Source organism: Haliotis asinina, chromosome 1, assembly GCF_037392515.1.
Source record: "Haliotis asinina isolate JCU_RB_2024 chromosome 1, JCU_Hal_asi_v2, whole genome shotgun sequence".
In the NCBI taxonomy this organism is placed as follows: domain Eukaryota; kingdom Metazoa; phylum Mollusca; class Gastropoda; order Lepetellida; family Haliotidae; genus Haliotis; species Haliotis asinina.
In genome coordinates, this window is record NC_090280.1 from 15464656 (window position 1) to 15484523 (window position 19868).

The following is a 19868-nucleotide window of genomic DNA, read 5'->3' on the forward strand; positions in this document are numbered from 1 at the left end:
ATCTTCTAGAGTACCAGATAATAGTTCTATTTTTACAGCAGAAGCTAACGCCATATTAACAGCTCTTAAATACATTCAAAGACACCCTAAACAGAAACAATATATAATATATTCCGACTCTCTTTCTTGTCTTCAGGCGATTAAAAATATTTCTTGTAAACATCCACATTTAATTGAAATTATTGAATTGTATAATGATCTTGCTACTGGCCAATACGACATCGTCTTTTGTTGGTTACCCAGCCACGTAGGCATTTCTGGGAACACAATGGCCGATCTTGCTGCCAAGGCAGCACTCAACAAATCTGTAACACCACTTCTTATTCCATACTCTGATTATAATGCTGCAATTAGAGCGTATATCCGTGATCTGATGCAGAGGAAGTGGGACACCCAAGTGGGTATCAATAAATTACATGCAATAAAACCTTATATTGGTTATACCTACTTGGGTCGTCAGTCCAGGTTTGAAGAGGTCATCTTGCGACGATGTCGTATTGGCCATACGAGATATACTCATGAATACATATTGAAAGGTGAGGATCCTCCGTTCTGCATCCCTTGCGATGAAATAATCACGGTCAAGCATGTTTTGCTTGACTGTGTTGAATATTCCATCGCAAGGGATAACTATTTTAAATTCCGAACTATGAAGGATCTTTTTAACAATAACAGTGGTCATTTAATTATTGGATTTTTAAAAGAATTAGATTTGTTAAATGAATTGTAAATAGATAAATATTTTATTATTGGAATTTTGAATTAGTAACTAAGATTGTTCGTGGCTGTATCCTTGAGGGGAGTTAAAGTACTGTAAAATTATTGTATGTAAGTCCACAAACGTTCAAAGTAAATTCAAACACTCCGCTCTTTTAATCGTAGTATATGGGTTCTTTTAAATGAATGGCTATATGTGACTAAATTGCTAGCGACTAGGGGATGGGGTAAATCCAGCTGGGGTCCATGCAGGTAGCAAAAGGAATGTAAGTCCCCATGGTCCCTTGTATGGTGATCTACCTTCAGTTGTTAGCAATCCATAGCCCATTTTTATATTGTATTGTTCCCTATAGTTAAACTGTTTTAGATCTAATTACTAGTCTTAAATGGATATCTGTGACACTTACTAGTGTTTTTACTGTTCGTTGTCAACAGGGTTTTATTTTCTTATATTCATTCATTCTACAATGTCAGTATTACTTGTTCTCGTCACGATATGGCTGCAAGAATGCCGATGTGACGATAAATATTAACTCACTCACTCTAACAATAAATGTGCATGTGTTATAGAACTTTTTCTTCAGAAGTAATGTCAATATGAAGACAGTATGACGAATGTCTCTAAGCAAAGTAATGCTGTTTCTATATCCGCAGCTGAAGGTCATGGCATGACGTTGCCTTTGTGCTTATTTCATATGTCAGGATCTAAAATGTACAGAAGCAACGGCAACATACAAATATCACATCAACTGAACATACCACATAAAAAGAACGTATTAAACCCGAAGAGAATGAAACAGCATATGGGTTGGATTATTGCTGTTGGATCATTTAGGAAAGAGTTGATCCATAACAATGAAATGCGATTAGAATCACCAGGTGTGTTTCATGTTTTGGTTACCCGGAGAATGTTCCCCAGGGTTCTGGTATGCCGATGTCCCGATGGACCCGTAGTTCACAGGTGGTGTCTCTGTCACGCCTTCATAGGTATTTGTATCTGCCGCAACTTCCGCTGAAGATAAGATTAATTACAAAATTTATTTCTAAGTACTAACTGCAACACAGCTGGCCTGGATGTCAACTTCTTTATTGTGCATAACACGACGTTTCGGAGCGTATGCTTGCTCCTTCATCAAGTGGATATTAAACAATATGAGTAAACAAAATGAAGCAAAATGTATGTACCTTTCGTATTCCCATAAACCTTCAACTGTCTGTACTGTTGCCTTTCTGATTCTTCCTCTACGTTTAAATACTGCCCTGGAGCACTGTTCTGATCTGAAACATATCGTATTGATTTAGTGCTTAAAGGGCCAGAGAAGGTTGTAATATCAACTAGAGACATCCAATAGGCAGTACATACCTAATGATGAATATCCTCTCTTGTCCATTTCCGTGGGTTTAGGATGGCTGGAGTTAAAATACAGCATCAGGTTAGTTTTGAACAATTGAATATAAAATGTTATATATTATTTTATTATATCTATTGTAGAATAGATCCTTAGTAATCTCTGCTAGGCACAAAAGGCGACTACGCTTGCTTTAAGAGGCGACTAACGGGTTCGTATGGTCAGGCTCGCTGCCTTGGTTCACATATCTCATGTCGTGCTGTTGATCACAGGATTGTCTGGTCCGGACTGTATTACTTACATGCGGTCGCCATATAACTGAAATATTGATGAGTGCGACATAAAATAAACTCCTGGAAGACGAGAATAGTGAAAATGCCATGGACTCTGAAACACACTTCACAAAAATCAACATGTCACACGAATCAAAACCGAAATGGAGACAGAGACAGATAAACTGTGCATCTAAGCAAACATACATTAAATAACATTAATAGTGTAAATGTATTTTCATCACTATGCAAAATCTTGTCAACATGGATCTACTCCAGGTGAATGAAGGAAGGGGGAAGGCCAGGATTGACACACTCACAATCACGTCACCAACCAGTGTAGCGGTGAATTTGAGTTGCTGTGAGTTGCTGAGTCATCAAGTCATGGTGAACCTGATTACATGTAGACAACAATATAGACGCGGGAACAACTGTGTACCAAGTAATACAGGAAGGGAAGGAACGAACTGACAACTGGTAATATGACAGATTCAGTAGATCAAGTAGTAATTTCATGTACGTACTCCAAAACAATAATTAGACTTGTTTTTCTCGAGTTGTTACGTTCCACCTCACTACACGTCTACGTTGCAGAAATAACACACATATACAGCAGGGTACTCAAACATAGAAGGATACCCGATAATATTCGCACCGCAGTCAAGCGAACATATTACGTGCAGAAATACAAACTACCCACATATAACCAGCAGCTCCACCCTCTGGGTGTCAGGAGCCCCGATAATGGTAGTGGCAGTACAGGAGTAGTTGCCTCTTTGTCTACATTCTGCTGACTCCAGTCTGTATGTTGCTGTCGGGGAGTTATCTGCCCTTTTCAACTCCTCAGTTCCATTCAGTGACGTGGTGACTGAGCATCAGGCTGGCACTTCACGTTCACTGTATCAGAATCGTTAACTGTCATTGAGCCACTCTAATGTCCTGTCAGCTGTAATGTCAGCTGGGTCTGCACATGAAAATGCAGTGAAACAATACATTATATAGACTGTATACTTACACTGAGTATCAACACTGACTAACTCTGTCATCAATGTAGACCATATACTTACACTGGGCATCAACACTGACTGTAATATACACACACTTATATGTCCCGGGAACTCTCTGTAAAGGTGTTAGGAAGAAAGAGAGGAGGCAACTGTGATGTCACTGTTGTCACTCTGCTAAGTGTAGGTCAAGGTCAGACCATGGTCAGCTGGGAGAGTGGTAGAGGTGGAGCTGCAGGTCAAGGTCACTTGCTGGTTGTAGACAGGTGACACGAGACGGTCAAGTGTGGTAGGTTTGTCTGTCAAAATACATGCTGTGTAAATTAGTCTCTTACATGCAGCGTTTTCCATGAAGATTAGAGACAAGAAAATTGTTGTGAAAAGTGGTTGTGTTTTAGAGGTGGTGATTTTAAAATATCTTGCAATATTCCATTAACACCATGAATGTGGTAACGCAGATAGACTTCTCACAATTTTGTGCAAGTGGTCTTAACAAGACAACTTGTTCTGTGGATACGCAACGAGTGTCCTATATTTTTCAAGAAGACAAAATGCAATAAGTCGTAGCCCTCCTAAAGACTTTGAACTCTGCGAATGTATATATGAAATGAGTAAATGAATGAGAGTCTTCTAGATCTATACTATGTTATATATGTAACCGTGGTATGATGCTGCTGCTGCTGCTGCTGCTGCTGCTGATGATGATGATGATGTCGGCTGTGAAAACATTAGCGGTCTGTAAAAGTACATCAAGTATCTTCCGAACATCCAGTATGAGGCAATAGTGCTCATATATGTAAACTCTAGTTTTATAAACAACACTGCAGGCCTGCCACAGAAGAGTCTGCAAACGTCACATGCAATGGTGATGTGAACGTATTAGACAGGCTCTTGCTGCAGGTCCATTTTACTAATGACATTATTCATGTTAAATCAAGGGAAGACACCCGTTCCTTATTCAGTCGTAATCCCTTATTTCGAGCAGTATATGGTATTACTGGATTGTTTATTTCTTTAAACGTTTTCAATACGCTTCACTTTTACAAGTGTGGTGTGTATGTAAATATGCTTGCAGGGAATGGAGGATACCTGTCGTGACATAAGACTAAACAGGTTCTTGCGGGTCATTTAGAAGTGACATACATACGTGCGTGCGTTCGTGCGTACGTACGTTAGTACTGAACAGAAATATATTGAAAATATCAAACTTGTCAGTGTTATATATTTTGCTGGTTCAGGGGATATTTCTCACACCTTTTGTAATGGCAAATTTGTAACCGTACCAATGGTGTCGTTGTATATAGTAAACCATTTCCTAATAACATGTTGGTTTTAAACCGAAGCTGTTGATTCTCTGGTTTTTTATTGTCCCCTTTGGTGATTCGTGTATTGTATATATTATATGGGTTTAATGTATAGATTGATGTAATGATACGACTGAAACATTGCCGATGTCATGTTGAATAACTCACTCACTCACTCCATACTGATGCGAACAGATACAGATGACTTTGGTGTTGTGAACTAGGGGACCGTACTTTGCATGACCCTTTCAATACTCCCACTCACACCAGTTGGAGGTGTGTTAGTCAGTCCATCTGTACGCGATATACAGATGGTTCTTACACAGGCACCATGTGTACCAGAAGAAACAGGGTCAACGCACTCGAGTATATAACGTGTTAGTCCTATACACTGGCATGAACCGAACAAGCGCTCACAGCTGACATGTTCAACGTAGTGAAAGAAGCAAGACTCTTTAGACGTTATGTGATGCCGATAGAAGACACACATTATACATACCTACTGGGACTTGCGGTTTTCAGGTATACACCGTCGTCGTGTGTAATAGGGTAGGTCAACACGGAAGTAATGTATAGGTGTATGCACGCATCATTGGCTTCCAAATAGTATCTAAATATGGTTGAGTAGAGTACTCCACCATGCTATATGTGTCAGAGATTTTGACAGTGTTCTGACAGGTACACAAACTCCTCTCACATACACATATGCATGTGAACCTCCGATTGGTGTGTACCCCTTAACCTATGTATGATTGTTTCGAACGTCCTTATCAAAAATACAAATATATTTTCCTCTTGCCCCACTTGCCCATTTACCCTGCATACTGTCTCTGCGGTTAGCGAGTGAGTGTACAAGAATACGCCACCGTCTGTCGTAACCCATAAATCTCCTTCAACGTTGACAATATTCACATAGCCTTCGAACAGGTCATTCATTGACAGAACATTACTCCTGTCTCACCCCCTACAGGCCACTTGCGTCAGTTTATACGAAGTTCAGTTCATATGAACTAACGGTAAATCTTTGTCAGTAACAAAATAGCTATCACTTGAAGACTGGACCGGTCTCATTATTACTTGCTGACTGCTCTCGTTAATAGTCTCGTTATGACTTGTAGACGGGTCTCGTTATTATGTGCAGACCAGTGTTGCTATTACTTGTAGACAGATCTCTCCATATGTATATGCACGAGAGGCAGCTGTCTACCTCCACTTCCTGGCAGGTGTGTAACTGGTTGGGTAATGCATAGCTGGAAACCTATTCCTGTCAATAGCTGTATTGGATGAGATGCATCAGCTTTTGTCATTGGTAATTCACATCCGAGATGTGTTGATTGTGCTGGTTAATATTTGTGGAGTTTCCATGGTTACCTGCTTGGTATAATACTCCCACAGTAAGCTGATATGAATGACGACGTGACGAGGGTCCGACTGAAGAATCCTCTTTGTATTATCTGGCTTGTTAATGGTAAACGTGTGATGCTTTGGACTGTGGTCTCCCTCTGTGTGGCAAATAAAAACACCTACATAGGCCTTTATTGCATTGGCATAGGACTTTATTGCATTGCCATTCAAACTGTACCTAAGACCATGACGGAATTAATATTTATGCAACGCAACAAAATATACTGTTTTTAGAAATCCAACCACATTTGGCTGGTCACCTGATTCCTAGATCAGAGGTCTCTGGGATGACGTCAAAATGTTAGCTATCACCATGATCAGGACCTGCAAAGAACAAAGTATACAATAAAGTTCATTAAACATACAGAAAGACGATACCAACTTAATGTACCATACACCATACACTACCTATGAAAAGTGTAGCTTCACTGGGAGCACATGCTACATAAAATTGCAAAAAAGAATGTGGAAAATAACGTGCACATGACTTTTCGTGTAAAGTATTGTAAGTTCACTTTGCCAGTTGTCAATACTTTTCATCGTAATAATGAACTCATGTCAATACTCGTTTCCGCGTCAGTGCATGTGTAAACGGTACCTTTTAATAAAATAGAACATTTTGCTAAATGTAGATTAGAACATTTGATTGAAGTAAGTGGATACATTTACTCTAATGAGTTCAAACGTTTGATATTACATTGTGCTGGAACAGAATTGAACACATGTGATGATGAGCACTGACGTTATAGGAATTTATGAAAAAGATTGATCCATGATATGACCATGACGATGATGAAGATATTAATGACATTTAAGAAAGTGTTGATCCATAACAATGAAATGCGATTAGAATCACCAGGTGTGTTTCCCGGTTTGGTTACCTTGAGAATGTGAGCTAGTGTTCTGGTATAGCGATGTACTGATGGATTCATAAGTCAAATGATGCTCTGATGGAGTCTCTGCCACGCCGTCATGTGAACTTGTATCTGCTGCAGCAGCTGATGAAGATATAATTGAACACATACTTTAAAATCAAATTCGAAATGTAATTCCAAGCAGAGGCTAAACGGTTCACCCCAAGAATTCAATTAGCCACATTTGGGTCGAACTCGGACGATTGGTTCCACAGTTACAGATGTCTGAAGTTTGCGGGCATAAAAAATCGTCTAAAACACATGCAGAACACGTTTTGGACAAAATAGCGTATGTCCGATATATAGGCCTAGGAGGCCATGTCATCGTACTGTTTAAACAGTTCCAGACAAGAAATAGTTCCCTTTTGACAAGTTTGTAGCTCCCCTGTCACTGAATGTACAGTAGAAACAATTGGCATTCTGGAATTGCCAGGGACTGACCAGGCAGTGTCAGGCACATACATTAAATGTTTTTTTCTTGAAAAGTTTGTTTCAGTTTTCACCTTGTAGGTTTGGTTTGAAGAAAAGGCCCATCGCGATGGAATCTTCGAATTGTTTTCAAGAGAACTTGCCCAGAAGTGGAACTCGATATGCCACAAAGTATGGGAATTGTGGAAGCTCGGGGGCTGATGCTTTCAGTACATTTTGGAAGGTAGGGACGCAGACAAATTGTGGAAAAATCGGCCAAAAACATCAATCAAGTATGTCGGAGTCCCTGTTAGCTACATGGGCCCTACACTTGAAATTGCAGGGACTCTGATTTCTAATTTGTGTCAACATTTTGGGAGGTGTTTGAAACAGTAGTTTTGGGGGTTATTAGTCTGGATACTGTTGGCTTAATTCTGAATTATCTGCCGTGAGTTTTTGGCGCAGTCATCAAGATAGGCTGGTATGGTAATCGACAGAAATAACCCAAACGATTACCGTAGGCCCTCTTGCCTTGTTGTACTGAGCCCTGATTACAACTAACCTCATATGTGCCTCAACGATCAGACAGCACAAGCACGTGAATAATTGAGATCAGACTTTATTAAATGACATGCATCTACCTTTTGTGTTCTCATACATCTTCAGCTGGGTGTACTGTTGTTTTTCTGATTCCTCATCCAAATGTGAATACTGCGCTTGAACACTGACCTGATCTGAAACACAACGCGATTTCATGCTGATAGATGCAGAGATAATTGAGATATCACAATGGAGGACAACATCCAAGAATCAGCACTTACCTAATGATGAATATGCTTTGTTGTCCATTTCCACAGGTTCAGGATAACTGGAGCTACAAAACAGCATCAAGTCTATTTCTAACAATTGGCCAGTAGTATAAATCCTAAGTAAGTAAAACGTAGATGTGCTTAACTAATTGCACGTTACTGACTACTGAACTTTAAAGTTTATATTACCTTTTTCGAGCACCTGAAAAACAAGAAAAAGAAAAATGGCATACATTGAGAATCAAAAACATCACATGGCACACCATCCATAAGAGCAGGTCTAACATTCAGGATGGTAACGTTAACTGTAAATTACTGCAGACACATAACATAACCATACATACATTACAAACAGACTTTAGCATTACAAATCAAAATCATTCATGCATATTCTTGACAAGCGATGGTTCACGTATGTAATATCATGGAGCGTATGCTTTGGAGAAGACTTGCTGAATGTAAATACTGTTCAGTCACAAGTTATGACAAGTATAACAAGTTAACAGCACGCCATCAAATATATACCTTTTAAATTATTTCCTATTCTGTACCCCTTTCGGTACAACACCATTAGAACAATGCCTCCAATGAGCAGGGTAAAGAACAAGGTTCCAACTGTCGCACCTGCTACTACCACTGTACAGGTACACGCAGTGTCAGGCTTCGGCTGGGCTGGTGGATCTACAGTGGAAGAAAAAAAACGGAATAGTTGCAACTGACTATTTATCGTACTTTGCGGCCATCAAGTAAAACATATTTTGCGATGTTTGCTGCCTGTCTTTGCAGACCATGAGTTCAATTACAATTGACACAGGTTAAATTCCAAACATATTCTTATATTCTTTCTTTGAATGCAAATAACCCGTTACAACTGATATGCCCAAAACTATTCTTTTGAATCTTCGTTAATTCTGCAAGCTCACATTTATCGCAGGATCAATGACAATGTGTTATTATTTACACACATGTACACCAATTATTATCCTTATATTTGTTCAGTCACGAGATATTTACGGTTTTTGAAACATACAATGCATTGTCAACACTGGGATGAATTCGGGTATCTAATTATCTGATCAAAGAAAAAATGTACCCATCGGGAATCTCTACGTTTCATTCTTCAGCTGATGAGTTTTCCAAAGTATATTTACAGAGGAAAGTGACTGTTTCTCAATACGTTACACCTACCTCCAGCAGTTGTAGTTTCTACAAAGACATATCTGTTAGAATCACCAAAGTCATTTACAGCTTGCAGTCGAAATATATATAGCTCTCCAGATATAAGGCCAGTCACTTCAACAACCATCATCTCGTCTGAGTCAAAATAAGATTTATAAACAGTCCACATTCTTGTAGCAAACTGACGATACGCGATCATAAACGTCTGAGGGTGTCCACCATTGAAGCCAGGCAGCCAGGACAACCATACCGATGACGTCGTTGCATTACCCAGATCTCGAAACTGTGTAGGTGTCTGTGGTGGTCCTGGCAGCAGATTAATCAGAAATTATCTTAAAATACTGCAATGATGTTCTTGGTGAAGTACAATAGTCGTGTACAAACAAGTATTAGATAAAGTTATTCAGACACACATGAGTAGTAAAAACGTGATGTACCAAGTGATATATCAGAAACCGACCTGCAGGTGCAATGCTGACAGTGTATGTTACTGAACCCCCAACTTCATTGTACAGTGTGAGATTGTAGTTCCCGAAGTCCTGCTGCTGCATGTTAGTGAGCTTTAGTCTGACAGTGACTGAGATGTCTGAGACAGGGCTGGAGGAAGCAGTAAGGTCCTGGCTGGTGCTGTTGGATCTACTCCAGGTGAATGAAGGAAGTGGGTAGGCCAAGACTGATACAGAAACAGTTACGTCATTACCAAGTCCAGCGGCGAACTTGAGTTGCTGTGACAGTGAGTCATCAAGTCGTGGAGAACCTGGTTACATGCAAGGGACACCACAGACAATGGCTCGGGAACAAATAATTACCTGATCACTCAGGAAAGGAAAGAAGAAGTGCAACCTGACAGCTGATAACTTGACTGATCCAATAGATCACAGAAGCAATTCCATATACAACTCGCAAAACAATAGCAAAACAGACACCCATATTTAAAAAAAATCATTAGCTTTTCATGGTGCTTGAAGTACCATTTCTAAAGCAAAATACTATATTTAAAGACACTATTGTCCTTTCCCACAATCGCTAGAGGCTGAAGGGATGATGTAAATCCAGCTAGTGTCCATGCAGGTAGCAAAATCCCCATGGTCCCCAATCTGGTGACCAAGCTTTAGTTGTTGGCGGTATATATATCCATGCAGGTAGCAAAGTGATCAACCTTCAGTTGTTGGCGATATATATATTAGATTTAAAACTAGCGTGAACCGTTAAAACTAATATCACTATTTGGAAAATACAATATAATCGCCAACGCACACACACACACCCCACATGCACACTTACATACACACACACACACACTCACACACACACACACACACTCACACACACACACACACACATATATGTGTGTGTGTGTGAGTGTGGGCGATTATATTGTATTTTCCAAATAGTGATATGAGTTTTAACGGTTAGTTTTAAATCTAATTGTGATATTTTAGTTTTTTACTGCCCTTTGTCGACAGGTTTTGTTTATAATACACATATATTCCATTTCATTGTTAAATGTTTTTTTCACGATATGGCTGAAATATTATCACTCACTCAATATAGTTAAAGAAACTAACTGTTTTAAACTACTACATCCAAAATGACTACTACTCCCATGTCTATTCATCCTGCTGCTCCTCTCACTACGGCTATCATTGCTATAATGCGACACCTAATAGAAGAATGTGTACTGTACATAAACAATAACTCACATTTCACCAGCAGCTCCACCCACTTTGTGACTGGTTCTCCGATGCTGTTGGTGGCAGTACAGGAGTAGTTCCCTCTTTGTCTACAGTCTGCTGACTCCAGTCTATGTAATGCTGTCGTGGAATCATCTGCCATTGTCAACTCCTCAGTTCCATTCAATAACCTAATGACTGACATTGGATTGCCAGCATTATCCAACTCACATCTGAAGGTTACTGAATCAGACTCATTGACAGTGACCGACCCATTGATAGAGTTAGCAGTCAACATACTTATACTTGCTTGATCTGGAAGGATAACCAATGAGTTGATGCAGTATACTTATTATGTTCATACTTGATGTAAAACGCTTTGGTAAAACGTGATTTGGAACATATTCGGGTGTTTGACAATCATAAGGGTGTGTCGAACCATCCACTTGACAATGAAAGCTGTGAAAACGGTTTCGGATGACAACACGCCCCATAATGGCCATCGTAGATGATATTAACAATGCTCTTTACACAGTTGATGAGAGCATCTATGTACATGTATTACCATTCAGAAAGGTATTCCAGCTGAAACGTGACTACTTTTCCCTGGCATTATGGATAATATCAGCGTTGTCTCCCCCCAAGGCATTTGTAGTTATTAATCTGCTGCTAGGTGGGTTTTCTCAAGGCTATATCTGAAATCATACATGTCCACTAGACAATACTCACATGTGACATCCACTGAAACACTTGAGCTTTCCTGAACCCCATGTGTATTGGACGCCTGACACTTAAAGGATCCTATCTGTGACCTGTCAGCCACCGGGAGAGTCAGCGTAGCTCCATCACTGTGAGATGTCGCATCCTTGAACCACTTATAGGTACACGCAGGTTTGCAGGCGGCTGAACACAGAATAGTTGGTACTCGCTCTTGACCTTCCTTTTTGATGTAGGTTAGAGTGGAGGGTTGTAGGGTCACAACATATGGGCCATCTGTCAGAAAGGAAGAACAGTGAAACAGATTAAACCAATGTGTGTACAAACAGGTGGGGGCAAGAAGTTTACTTGGTACACTATGTTCACCTTCCCACCTGGTGTAGGACAGAGTGGAGGGTTGTTTATTGTTTATAGCCGCAATCAGCAATATTCCACCTATATGGCGATGTGATTGGGTTGTAGAGTCACACTGACCATCTGTCAGACAGGACGAACTGTGGAACAGATTATACCAATGTATATATGAGTATTTACAGACCGAGTGTGGCGTAACTCTACAATCGCTCATTTATTGATGAGTTTTAAATGTTCTTCTAAAATCTTCTATTTTCCCGCATATTCCTGCTTCTAAACCATCATATCTTAAAATATGACAGTCAAATAAGCAACCACGTACCCTATGCAACTTCACTGCAGGGCGGTTTAGTTTTAATGTAGAATAGTGTTATGAATTGCGTTAGACCCACACTGAGGCTCCATGTTGTACACCTGGCTCCATTCGGACTCCAGAGCCTGACTTTCTCTCGCTCTACATCTGTAGCTGTGACTGTCCCGGGAATTCACTGTAAAGGTGTAGGGGGAACCAGGGGAAATAACTGTGATGCCAGCATTGTCGCGCTGCCAGGTGTAGGTCAAGGTCAGACCATGGTCAGCTGGGACAGTGGTAGAAGTGGAGTTGCAGGACAAGGTGACCTGTCTTCCAAACACAGGGGCAGATGGTCCATTAACAGTTGGTTTGGTGGGCTGACCTACAAACAGATTATTGTGATTAGGCCTAGTATAGTACTGCTTGCAACTTTAAATGCATATACTGTCCCGGGAACTCAGTGTGAAGACGTAGCGTGAACCAGGGGAGATAACTGTTATGTCAGTGTTGTCACGCTGCCAGGTGTAGGTCAAGGTCAGACCATGGTCAGCTGGGACAGTAGTAGAGGTGCAGCTACAGGTCAAGATCACTTGTCTTCCAAACACAGGAGATGATGGTCCGATGAGATTTGGCTTGGTGGGTTGACCTGAAAATGTTAGTGTCTTTCACGTATGCTGAAGACTTCTTAAAGGGTAATGTTCAAAGCTAGAAGCAAAATGGATTGAAATATAATATAAACACAAGTACAGAAATGCACCGAAAATTTGATATGGATGTTTGTGGTCAAACAATGTAACGCGCGAACACAAATTACCACAATGTGCCTTTACAGACTGCTTGCAATTGTTGAAACTCTCAGTTGACAATAAACATACGCCAAGTTCTGAATTTTAAGAATGCTAGCTGGATGGTCTAAAAGGATAATGTTAGTGGGAATACTACCAAACTTGTAGGACTACACATCCAGGAGCACTGTGTGCAGGAAGAACTTTTGAAGGTTCTCTTGCTTCGTTTTTGACATCACTCCTGTACGTAGATGACTGTACGTTTCAACTCGACAAATATTGGTATCATAAAAATCAGAATTTAGACATTGTTTAGAAAACACTCCAGTGATGTGCTTGAAATTTCGTGAAATCTCAGAAACGGGCCGACCTCCGTGAAAACATTCAAACTTTCAACGTTATACGCCACTACATAGCAAAAGGTAAAGAAAGACGTTATTCATTTAGGGCCTTTGGTAATAGATGTGGTGCGGATAGGTGTACTTACCCCGATTCTCTATACATAGAAATATTTTTCATGAAAAGTGAAAGCAAGAGAAATGTAATAGGAAGTTTACCCGGAAAGCTATATATAAAATGCAAGACTTCGTCACTGGTACCATCACCGTAAAATGTGAAGTAAACATTCAAACAAGAGGTAGCCTTCTCTGTGGGCATGGGATATGTGTCCACCCTTTTGATCTGTTTTCTTTATGCTTATGAATAAGCATATCGGCTCGGGTTGACAAAATCAACACAAAATAAATTGCCTAAAGAGTCTAACTCTCCAGGTGTCTTGACGATGTAATATATATTTCAATGATTTTGAAAAAGCCAATTTACATGCACAATTATTAAACTAAGCGACATTGTATATTTTCTGTTCAAATGAAATACAAGATGTTTAACAATACACTACCATATTCTAATTGACGGCCTTTGTTGATTAGAATAAAAAAAAAGATACACGCTTACACAATAGAATCATAGAATTCATAACTTGAGTAGTATAGACTTTATCAGACGTACATAGCTAGTTCCCTGTTACTGTTTACGGGTTGTTTTCCCGGGAGTGAGTGACACCCTGAATAGTACTTCTACACATGTACTCTGTGACGAAGCCATAATCGTCATAGGACTCTCTGACTAACATGTAACATGAAATATTTCTACCGCAATATGCATCTACGACCATTTTCTGTCTCGTGCTACTGCTACATCTGTACATGTATTATATCATGACTGACTCATGAATGACACGATTACTATGCATTTTATACTCAATCCTCACAAAGAACAGCTTTTATAACGTAACGTAACGTTGCTTGATCTTTCATGGTTTGACAGACAAAGCCAACCATTTTTTCATGCACTCTTACCTAGAACGAAGAGCTTCTGTCCACACTGAGGTATGATGTCAGTTATTCCATTCCTCCCACAGGTGTAGCTCCCAGCATCAGATCGGACAGCACTGCTGAGGTCAAAGGCCATGACCTTGGGGCTAGCAGTTAGATTTCCGGTGTAGGTGACACGAGTTGTGTAGTTCCCCACTACCTGGTGGTTATTGAGTATGTTGGCCTGCAGTACCGCAGCTCCAGCTGGACTGATGACATACACAGCAGTGAAACTCCCTGATGCAGCAGGTAGTCGCCACCTGAAGCTGGCTGTCTCAGACTCCCTCACTAACACAGGAGTGGACAGCTGGGGCTGTACACCTGTGGGAAACATTGTCTTATATGTTCATTGGCACAGTGATGACGTAACGCTCAGTAGACGATGATTTCATGTGTCACGTGACTCATTCTCAAATATAGTTTATGAGGTTCCGATAATCAAGTTTGAAACGTTTCGTGATAGACACAGGCATGCTATAGATAGGCTATTTCATGTGTAAATAGACGACGTTGTGATATTATCCAAGATTTGCAGGCTACGTTTAATGTCGGCAAATACTCATACATACCGAAGTCAGAGCAGTGATATGTCATGCAAACCCGTTTACAGACTGACTTCATGCAAATATATTACAGCCTACTATAACCAAGGCAGTACGAAATGGCAATATGTCGTTGATAAACCGGTCGTCAGTATCACCAGCATCATCGTATCATGACAATTTTAAGTAAACAAAACACCAGAGTGTTTTCTGATCCGGCGGACAAGTGCTCCAAGTGCACCTGCATGTATTCTGATATGTAGTACTGTATAAATAGCTATTGTACGTGAAAAAATGTTAAAAACGGAACTACGTTGATTAAAAATATAACACTGGAAAATAGAGATTCCTCAAAAGACACTACACAAAGCATATGCAAGGTGTAGCCTTAAACTAAGGCGAACAGTTTCTTACAATGGCCGTTCATCAGTTTTAAACTTGAACTAAAGATCCAGACATAGATTACATTTGAGGGCGCTACCAATGATAAGGGAAAGGATGCCAGCGCCTGTCTACATTCAAATACCTTCACTGCGGTTACTTGTACCTTGTTTTCCTCGATACTATTCCACTGATGTCTACCGGCGCTACGAACTGAGGAGATGCTCAGTTTCACAGAAACCCTCGGACAATGGAAATAGGACAATGGCAAAAGATAGAGATTGTGCATTTTGTGAATAGGAGTAAATTGGATGTGCAACCTACCATTAATGACAATTCCTACAACAGACAGCATCAAACTCGCATGCAAAGATTCCGTGACAATACTGGTTGGCTTGGTCATGTCTCTGAAAAGTAAATGATTCTGGTTGAACTTAAGAATCAATATCATTATCACATGTCTGGATTATTAAAGCTCTGAATACATGTACATATAGTTTTCAGGACAGGTCTGTTGTTTGTTTCCCACATACCAATTCTTTCCTTCTTCATTCGTCTGTATTCTTCATTCTTTAAGCGTGTGCACAATGATTTTAAACCAAACTCAACGACTCTCTTATTCAAAGATAAAACGAGACACCTGTCTTCGGTCTGTCAAAACCTACAGTCCAGTTTGAAAACCAAATCCCATGATTCGAGTCATTAATCTTTAAACAAGGCTTGTTTTTTGTTGTCAGGTTTCCAACCGTACACGCATATTTCATGTGCCAACAATATTGGTACCAACTCCAGATTGCTTGTTGTGTGTAAGGTCACCCATGTTGTTTGTAAGATCAGTCTTGTTTGTAGGGTCAGCCTTGTTGTTTGTAAGGCCAGTCTTTTTGTGTGTAATGTCAACCATGTTGTTTCTAAGATCAGTCGTGTTTGTTAGGTCAGTCTTGTTGTTTGTAAGGCCAGTCTTGTTGTGTGTAAGGTCACCCATGTTGTTTCTAAGATCAGTCTTGTTTGTAGGGTCAGTCTTGTTGTTTATGAGGACACCTTTGTTGTTTGTACTGATTGTTTATAGTTATAAAGGCCCCTGGTTGTGACTGGAAAGTACCTCATAAGAAGCAATATCATCATACGTGCCTTAGTGTACTTTCATTTTTATCAATATTTGAGTAGTATCTACTGTGAGACGCAATGACCAAACATGTTAGGAATCAAACTGGGTAAATGTGTTATTGTCATAACACGTTGATATTTGCTCTGGAACGATAATTTCAATTAGTTGTCAATCCAAAATTGCACCATGTTCTGACCTAAATGTCCCTATGGTCCCTAGTATGTTGATCTACCATCAGCTGTTGGCGATCTATAGCCTACTTTTATATGGTGTTGTTCCTTATAGCTAAAATGTTTTAGACCAGTGTTACATGTATATCTGTGATCTTCTAGTTATTTTACTGTCCTTCGTTGACAGGACTGTATAATCTATCTCACTCTCTCTCAGATTTAAATGAAATCCGATTCCCTGAACAGGCGTCTTGAGTTGGTGACGTGATGCCATGTCGTATGTGTTAAAATTTAGATTAATCTCTCCAGGTCGCCTTTGTGTGTGTAAAGCAATCTTCCTATGGTCCGCCTGTTTGCGTCATGCGTACGGCAGTGAGAGCTCATAATCCATGTTTACATGTAACAGGGAGTCCCCTGTTTACATTTATAAATACGAGGACTCTCGCTGGCACAGTGCCAAATCTGTATCTGCCGGGGGTAATCGAATTACACGAAGAGTTAAATACGGATACGTATAAGTACAGTTATTGCTGTTTCAAAACTCCCTGAACGTATCGAACCCCCTTGGATTCACTGTGTGTCACCAGTAGTCTGGGACTGTTTGTGCCTCGGGTGAAAGGTACCCACTGGATTGTTGCATGACCTAGAACAACACTTACCTGTATTCAGCTGGTGCGACCTTCAAATCTGTATCTTATCCTTTGAGAATGCAACACACATTTGGTGGAGACCCGAACATAGGGAACTAATAATATCACACGTTATGCTTCCTCGTTGCTCTCGGGTAGGACGGACTATGTGCAGACTACATATGTGCTTGACCGATAGGACCACCTTTGTACCATGCCGATATCATGCTCACGTGATTCATGGATAACAGAACACTTGCCTTTTACACAAATGCATTAGGGCGTACGTATTTAATTCTGTGTCTAGGGTTCCGGCCTACCGTAAAAATCCCAAACACACATACAATAACAGAACAGTCGGGCGACGAGAGAAACAAAATTGAATACGGGTGAGTGAGTGAGTTAATATTTAACGTCACATCGGCAATATTGCAGTCATATCGTGACGAGAACAATTAATTATAAAACTAGCAAATGCATTGTAAAAACCAGTCAACGAAGGAGAGTAAAACTAACTAGAATATCACAGAGTAAAAGCGTAAAACTAGTGATAAGACCTAAAACAATGTATCTATAGAGGACAATACAATATAAAACTGAGCTGTAGGTTGCCAACAACTGGAGGTAGATCACCATACTAAGGACCATGCATATGGGGACTAGATAACGGGAATAATGTTTAATAAGATGAATGGAGTTTGCTGAACGATGTGTTAAACAGTACATTTGCTTCCTGCATTGACCTTAGCTGGATTTACATCATCCCCTCAGCTGTTGGCAATTTAGACAAATCTAGCTACACAATAAAAGAGCACTTATTCTACGATTAAAACTCTCGAAAAGTTATATTTACTTCAAATGTTTTGGAACTTACGTACCCTCTCAGGAGGACAATTATTTGACAGTACTTCAACCCCCTTTGAGGGTACAGCCACTAACGATTTGAGTTACTAATTTAATCTTCCAATTATTTACAATTCAATTAACAAATTCCTTTTAAAATGGCATAATTAAACGAGGACTCAGTGCTAAAAAGATCCTTCAAAGTTCGTGAATTGAAAGACTGATCAGTTGTGAAATTGAATACGAACACCCTTATGTGGAGAATTGAGGTTGCAAAGTCACCATCCAATCCTTATATATATAATAAACAGTGTAAGTTGGTAACAAACCTACCCATGTCAAGCATTATCGGATGCATATTTCACACGAAACGTGCACTATATGGCATTGTATTTTAGCCATATCCGTTTTATGACTATACGAAAGTATCGGGCACTATTAGAAGTGGGATGAATAGCGTTTCCTGGAGTGATATGTTTTAAAATACATCCAATTCAAATTGTCACAACAATGGAAATGTGGCAGTCCAATGACAACTCTAAAACTCATATCACCCTCCGCAGTTAAAAGAATCTAGTAATAGTTTGTGTCCGTGTAACCGAACTAGGCTTACAAAGCGCACATACAGACGACGGACTTTCTCCTGTTCTGATCTACTGCACGAACAACAAAAAGGTTCATCATATCTGTTGATATGACATGATATTGAAACGATTTATGGTGACACAGTAATTTCAAACTCATCTGGTCTGTACAGATTACGGATTTGTGTGTGTGGTTGTGAACGGATGTGTTGTACTGCTGACACTAAGGTGTTACTAACAATATTCTCATGCATAATCCTCTGCATCTTAACAGGAGAAGTATTTTCCAAATATGGATGTAAATGTGTGTATTTGGTGCAGTGGATATTGCTCAAGGAAACAGTAAATAAGCAGAAACATCTTAGAAAATGTTGTCGAAATACCGACTAAAATGACGGTTGTGATACTAGGACATATATATTCAATGTTTTTTTTTCGATAAAAGTAACAGACAGTGGATACCAGTGATCCTTCATTGTTACATTTCCTCACGTGCACTCATCTACTATTGAGAACAAACCTTTACGCAATCAACGCGTTGGTGTATCCCGTCACTGTGAAGAAAAGGCAATGCAAGAAATTCTACTTGTCGGATTCCATGCAAGTGTCACGTGACATAAAAACAATCAGGGTGTGTTTGCTTCAATGTACATACTACTACAGTAAAATACATTATATGAGACCTAAGAAACCATCAGTTCACAGGCGGTGTATTACTACCACGTGACATAGTGTGCGTCAGATTTGGAGTTTCTTCACACATTTCTGTCAGTGAAATGATTGTATTATCTTCGTTCACAGTGGGCCAAACAGTAAACACAAATACAGTCTAGATGTTTAGAAGCGATTGCAGCTGCTGGAAACTAACACTGTGTACAATTCATTATTGTAACTTTCCTGTTATTCAAGACACAAATCATCTCAGTAGTGGTTGCCTTGGGGTTGACTGCGGCTGTTCTGGTATGGGGACGCGCTGATGGACTCTTACATACTGTAGGAGGCATTTCTGTCGTGTCATATACAAGTATGTGTGTGCGTGTGTGGTCGGTGACGGTGTCGG

General features: G+C 39.9%; 1 protein-coding gene and 1 pseudogene across 1 annotated transcript; both read right to left on the bottom strand.

Annotated features, from left to right (window-relative positions):
• The window catches only part of LOC137296871 (synaptogenesis protein syg-2-like), a 115204-nt pseudogene that overhangs the window by 92181 nt on the left and 3155 nt on the right, over positions 1-19868 (bottom strand).
• On the bottom strand, positions 1590-15880 carry LOC137258035 (nephrin-like). The gene is made up of 11 exons (XM_067795576.1): positions 15802-15880; positions 14540-14875; positions 12497-12778; positions 11763-12026; positions 11064-11348; positions 9821-10117; positions 9370-9666; positions 8707-8862; positions 8194-8265; positions 8014-8106; positions 1590-1729 (listed from the first exon to the last, which is right to left on the bottom strand). The coding sequence occupies exons 1-11, from the start codon at positions 15878-15880 to the stop codon at positions 1590-1592; spliced, it is 2301 nt and encodes a 766-aa protein (XP_067651677.1).